A 6550-nucleotide genomic window follows, 5' to 3' on the forward strand; every position below is an offset into this window, starting at 1 on the left:
GACTGAGCATGGAGCATCTTCTCCACCCATCACACGTTCTGGTACCTGAGTGCTCCCCAGGGGCCAGCAAACACCTGTCCCAGCACACACACATACACACACACACAGGTGAGACGCCCTCACAGGTAACCCAAGCAGGCACTATCTCTGCTACAGCTGTCAGCGTGCCCTGCTGCCCGTGTATGGCACCCGCACCCGTTACTACCTGTGCAGACAGGACAAACCTAAACGTTTAACTCTTTCTCAGCACGAGCTCACAGACGGGAAAACTGAGAAAACAAATACAACTTGAGCAGCGGAGCCGGGGTGTGCACCACGGGCAAGGGCAGCGGATGCCGCCTCCTCCACAGGATACGGTCCCGAGGGCGGAGGCAGCGGGCTCTGCGGCAGGGAGAGCCCTGGGCCTGGCCGCCGGGCCCCGTTCCGTCCTGCTCGGCCCCGCGCACCACCGCAGCTCGCCCCCGGCCCCGGCCCTCCGCACGCCGCGCCCCCGCCCAGCTCACCCGTGCTGGGCCGCGGCCCGCCGCTTGTTGAGCAGGCAGAGCAGCGCGCAGGCGGCGGCCGTGCCGCCGACGATGGCGGAATGGCGCACGGTGAGGTACTTGCTGTAGGCAGCCATGGCGCGAGTGCAGCCGCAGAGCCGCAGCCGAGCCCAGCCGTTCCGAGAGGGCGCAGGGAATGCCGGGACGAGGGGCGGGGCACGCCCGGCCTCGCCTCCGCCGGCCGGAGGGAGATTGTGTGCCTGTCAGTGTACGCTGTCAGCGCCGTGCCGGGGCTCGCCTGGGGGGGGGGGGAAGGCAGCGGCTTGTGCAACGGGGACTGCTGGAGGGGGGCGGTCAGCGCTCCCTCCCGTCTTCCCGCAGCGGTAGCGCCCCCGCGCCGCTCCGCGAGCAGTGGATTAAAGGCGACGGGCGAGCGGGCGCCTCTGAGGGGCAGTGAGGGCGCCCAGTGCCCGGCTCCCGTCTTCTCCCTGCGGCGTCTCGGCCTGGCGGCTCCTGTCTGCGCGCGCGCGGCTCGCTGTGCAGCTGTACGCCCAGTGTGAGTCCCCAGTGTCATACATGGGTAAAGGCAGCACAAAATAAGCCTTTCAGGAAGACTTTCACGTCAGTTTTGCCATACTGTCTTTCTTTTAGGGCCCTGAGAGGAGCTGCCAAGCTTAACTTTCAACACAGAGGAACATGTTCCTAGCGTGACTATAGAAAAGCCGCCCCTGCCCGGGCAGAGCCGCACGGCCCGCCCCCGCGGAACCTGTTCTACCCGTAGGTGCCTTTCCTTCGCCGTTCGCCAGGCCGAGCTGTCCCAGCGCAAACACCCGGGCCAGTATCACTGTCGTCGCACCAGGGGCAAGTTTGTCTCTTGGTGCCGAAGCTGCGGTCTCAAAACATCCAATTGTTCGCATGTTCTAGAGCACTGGAGAAAGGGCTGTGAGTTCGAGTTCTCTGGTACTGGAGTGTGTCTCTTGGACAGTTGGTAATCGCTCTGCTTTAAAGCATCAGTACATTGCTGTTTGGGGAGGAACTGTGGTAAAGTATTCCACGTGTATTCTGATCCTCTGGAAGATATGCATCAGAATCACAAAACATTATGAAGTTTATTGTGTATGAAAATTCTGCTCTCTATATTGCCCAGAGTTGAAGGCCCTATCTTGGTGGGTGTTTGTTGGGTTTTTTGTTTGTTTGTTTGTTTTTGAAATTTTAGATATTTTGACAGCAGGTAAATGTGAAAAGCTAAAGCTAGGTAATATCCTCACCAAATAAAATTTCTTATGTTCAAATCATTATGAAAATGAAAGTCTAGAAATTTTCTTTGAGGTACAGTTTTGCTGGCACTCTTCATCTCTGTCTGTGCTGGGATCAAGAACAATGTAATGTTGTGACTTTTTACAAATCCTCTTCCCTCCGTAAGCTTAGGTTGGTCGTACCCTTCCTCTGAACTATCTTTCAAATATAGCCCAACTCTGTGTACAATGTTCATCTATTTAGGCCATGCTGACCTTTGTTGTTTGCATGACTTGTGCTCTGCTATGATTATCTTCTGTCCTTACCCCACTTTTTGAGTTTACCCAGTACCATATCCCGTATTCCATTCATCTTCTACCTTGTCTTTAAATAATTTCACAAATGCCTGCCATCTTCTAGGAAACTTGTCTCGTGCATCGAGTTCTCTCACTGTTTAATCAACTGTCTTCATTGTTCAGTGTTGCTTTTTATCAAAAAAAAAAACTTTGTAGTGGAACTAATAAACGGGCACTTAGTCCAAAACAAGAGGTTTTAATTGATCTGTTATTTCATCGGTTTCCAACAACGCTCGCGGGTGAGTATATTTGTGGTAAAATCACCCACACTGATCAAATGCTTCCGTGACAGAAGTTCCTTCTTTGTTCTTCAATTTGAGATCTGCTGCATTTCAGTACTCCACACGTTGTGGTCACTTTGTGTTCTCGGCATTCTTGGTACAAGTCATCTGGAAGAATTTTCCAGGGTAGCAGGTAATGACAACATTAGTTCGAGTGTATCTCAAATGTAAAAGCCGGAGCTTAGAAGAAAAGAAAGCAAACTACCAAGAGTGTCATCTCTATTAATGATGGCATGCGTAGCTTCCCTGAAGAAGCAAGATCAAATTGAGACCTGTGCTTTTGATATGGTTAATGGTATAGTTCAAACTTCTCATTAGCTATGTAAAAACATTCATATTGAGAAAGCCATTTAAACTTGGGACTGTGCTATGGAAGACTGAAATGTCTAGGAATAGAAAAGCATATTTACTATTAAAGTCTCAAATCCAGTAATTGAAATAAGGCGACCTCATAACAGCAATATTAGGTTGTGGTCTGTTATCTGAAATGTTAAGCAGAAGTACCCACCTAAGCACTTCCCAGCCCAGCTGGCTGCTCTCCATACAGGGTGCCATATTTTCAGTTATGCTGGTTTATGAAACCAGATTATGAAATAATTTAGAAAATTAACATTGGAGGACAGATAAAAGTTGGCAGCTTTTAATTTTTAACCTAGATCCACTCCCTGACAATTTTTGCAGTGCAACTCCTGAAATACTTGATTGGGCAAAATATGTTGTGCTTTAATTTCACAATAAGTGAAATGTCTGTTTAATAAAAAGCAGTGGTAAAACTGCTAAACAGTTTAGATTCTCAAGTCATATCCTCACTCAATATCGATTTCAGTCTGTTGAGTTTTAGGGAACAGTTTTAAGACAGGAATATTAGAAACTTGTATGGAGTATTTTGTCCAACTAGAAACCATGTGAATACATCTAGTTTAAATGGAGTCTGGATTAACAAATGAGAAGATGCTCTGATTTGTTTTTTCTTAGAACAGGAAGAACCTGTATTATTTGCTGTTGGCACTTGGCATACAACAACCAGCTAGTTTCTGAGAACAACATATCTAATAATTAAATGAAAACCATGTTGTTTATTGTAGGCTCAGTGTAACATTAATAGCAGGGAGAGCAATTTGCAAGTGTTGTGAAAGGTAGCAGAGAAATGAAACTAATTTATGTAAGTTGATGTAAGCTGTAAGGTGCAAATTATATTGTGTGTGTAAGTTAAGTTTGAAAGTAGTTTGTATGGTGCTGGTGTCCATTCTGTAGACTTGCACTTGCCTGATATGTAAGTTCATATAAATTCAGCAAGATTGTTCACTTGTTTGATGTTACTGTGATACTTGAAAACTTACTTGTACTAACTAGTAGAGCAAGGACAGTTCCAGAGACTGATATGGTGCCTTCTGTCAAATCTGTGTTCCGACTTCGGTTTATCCAGCCACTTTCAGTTTACGGTTTTAGAATTTGAAATAGCTTGCAGGGAGATCAATGAATACTCTACTAATGCAGGCAACAGTGTTAAATGATAAGGTTTTGCCAGCTCTGCTGAAGTCCTGTGCCAGAGTATTAATTTCTTGCATGATTTTTAACAGAAGGAAATGATTCATCTGAAGCTGAGCTACGTTTCATTTTTATCCATGTATATATGTGTGACAAACAAAGATACGGATTATTCCAGAGAAAACTTTCTCAATATAACTAATACCAACCAGATGGAACCATTTCATGTTTAGCCATTTCACATGACTTGAAACACCAGTGTGGGTGAAGTAATCTGGATATGCTATCTGGCACTCAAAAAGCACACCTTCACCTCCCTGAAATATATCCCAATTATGCCATGAGTTTTGTCTGCAGAGTGGGGCCTCTGCATTGAAATAGATGTAAACTTTATTTGATCTGCAGAACAGAGAGAGAAGGGCTTCCACTTCTTCATTCTTTGCTGCTCTTGCCCTTTTCCTACCCACCTCCTGCAGGGCCCCAGGAATTTAAGATTGGGAAGGTAGTCATTCTGGACAGAAAGTTAGATATGTGAATATGGTGAGATCGTAATGGAAAGATGTCTTCACTGTGCTGTTCACAGTGATATTTAGAATGCTGATATTTCTATCATGGATCACTATCATTGGACCACCTGTGTGAAATAAATGTAGTATTAGGTTTTTCCTCCAAAATCCAGTTCTCTGCTTTCATTAAGTGCCAGTTAGTTTTTCATCCTTCATTTGCCCATCTTCTCTTCGTACCGGGTGAGGTAGGTATAAAAATGGTTCCTGTTCAGCATATTTATTTTTTTCCCCAGGTAAATCAGAACTCGGTTTCACCTGATAGCTTCTAGAGATGCAAAAGCTGTGTTATATCACTGCTCAACATTTATTTCTAACTAATTTTAAATACTGTATAATTTTATGTTTTGTTAGACACAAAATAGAAGGCCAGAAATAATCCGTTTTGATTTTCTATCATACTTAGAATAATGTTTACAAGAAAAAAATGATCCTTTTTTCCATCAAAAAATGAGAAAGAAGGAAGTTTTTAACCGAAACCTGAATTGTTACGCTTTATTTCTAACATCAGTAGTGTAGAAAGAATACTAAAGTAGTACAAGAAAGATTTTAATACTTTGTGTGTAGTTCTATTTCCTTAGTTAATTACTACAAGATATTAGTAATGAGAGTCCAATTTTTTTACTCTCTGCTGAACTGCTCCTTGTCAATATTTCTGAAAACCACTGTCACCTACATTGAACTTCCATCCTTGATGAATATTGCATTTTTTAGTCATTGTTTTCTGAGTCAATATAGTTCAGATCTTTTTTTTTTTATTAGATTTTCTCCTCCATATGCAATACTTTTTGGAGAATTTTTCTTATTGTTTCTTATTATTGAGCACTTTTTGCTGCTCAGTTACCATTTTGCTACACACTCACCTTGCTGAAACAAGATAGATAATGGAGGAACAATGTGGTAACTGAAGTGGGTTTCTGGAGTTGGATTCCCATCTCCACCCGTTGTTTCACAAGCTGGCAATTTTTATAGCAACACTTCCAATTAGATATGTTAGAGACACTGGACAGTCTCTGAACCTAATGGCTTACACACTAACAAGCCATACACAATATCCTCATAGTGTTATTGAATAAACTTTTCACTTTTTTCCTCAACACTGCCAAATTACTGACTTTTGAAAAACAGATTTCTGTGCCTTTTCTGACAGTTCTTGACCTGGAGCTGCCTGCAGAGCTGGAGATACCATCATTAAATGTGCTTGAATCTCTCAGTTCTTGCTAAGGAAAGTATATCAACCTATAAAGTAATCATGCACAACTTTCCTTACATGCACAAGATTTCCTTACAGATGACATTTCTCAGTCTCTGCATCCTTCCTCCCTGCAGACTGAATAGTCAGTTATCTGTTAATCAGATACTACACAAACTCAAAGGCTTTTCCTATAATGGTTGTGCCACATCAAAACACAGGTGGGCACAGGAACTGAGCATAGGTAACAGTGGTTGGCTGTAAGAATAATCCTATTGATCTGAACAACTGGAGAATAAAACCAGATGAGGGATGAAAGAAACACATTAAGATGAGGCAATACTGAGACCAGAAGAGAAATAAATCACTTAAGAAGAAGTCAGCAAAGAAAGGCTACATAAACTGAGGTGTCTTAGCACTAGAGTATGTAGAGAGGGAAGCCGAGACACCCTGATCAGGAAGCCAGTGGAAGAAAGGTTTGGAGACCAGTTGAGCAAGGAGATTAGAGGGGCTGAACAATGATTCTGGTATTGGGAGGGGATCAAACGGTTGGGCAAGAAGATCAGACTAAGTGTGTGTTACAAAACAGTAGGATGACACTGAGATAAGGTGGTAAACAGAAAGGAGGGATTTTGGGTTAGTTGACTGGAAAGGAGAAAGGTTGAAAGAAGGTACTTACATTTAGTAAGATATAAGATGGAACTGTCTGGACAAGGAATCTGTGGCACCTGAGCTAACAATTTCTGGTAGAGATGTGGTAGGTCACTTGACAGGAAGTGCACGTGCAGTTCTTGCATGAAGCTGTACTAGTCAGTAGATCAGGACTGTCTAGGTAAGCAAGCTGTTGCCTACAGGACTGCTCTGTCATATATTACAAAATATTTTGGGAGACAACATATGAGGTAGGTGACAATGGGAAGCAAAATAATAGTTCTGCGGCTAAGGCAGCTAA

At 43.6% G+C, this 6550-nt stretch overlaps 2 protein-coding genes across 2 annotated transcripts in view; one reads left to right on the top strand and one right to left on the bottom strand.

Moving 5' to 3' along the window:
* The window catches only part of ABCD3 (ATP binding cassette subfamily D member 3), a 27152-nt gene extending 26492 nt beyond the window's left edge, over positions 1–660 (bottom strand). The window contains exon 1 of the mRNA NM_001012597.2: positions 504–660. Coding sequence (NP_001012615.1) covers positions 504–619 — 116 coding nt within the window. The 5' untranslated portion in view covers positions 620–660. The remainder of the gene's footprint in view (positions 1–503) is intronic.
* On the top strand, positions 435–3955 carry LOC107053966. Its single transcript, XM_040705038.2, has 2 exons — positions 435–1038; positions 1134–3955. Exons 1-2 carry the CDS (start codon positions 584–586, stop codon positions 1186–1188), a joined length of 510 nt encoding a protein of 169 aa, XP_040560972.1. The 5' UTR covers positions 435–583; the 3' UTR covers positions 1189–3955.
* Positions 3956–6550: the final 2595 nt, after the last annotated feature.

This window comes from Gallus gallus, chromosome 8, assembly GCF_016699485.2.
Source record: "Gallus gallus isolate bGalGal1 chromosome 8, bGalGal1.mat.broiler.GRCg7b, whole genome shotgun sequence".
Taxonomy (NCBI): Eukaryota; Metazoa; Chordata; class Aves; order Galliformes; family Phasianidae; genus Gallus; species Gallus gallus.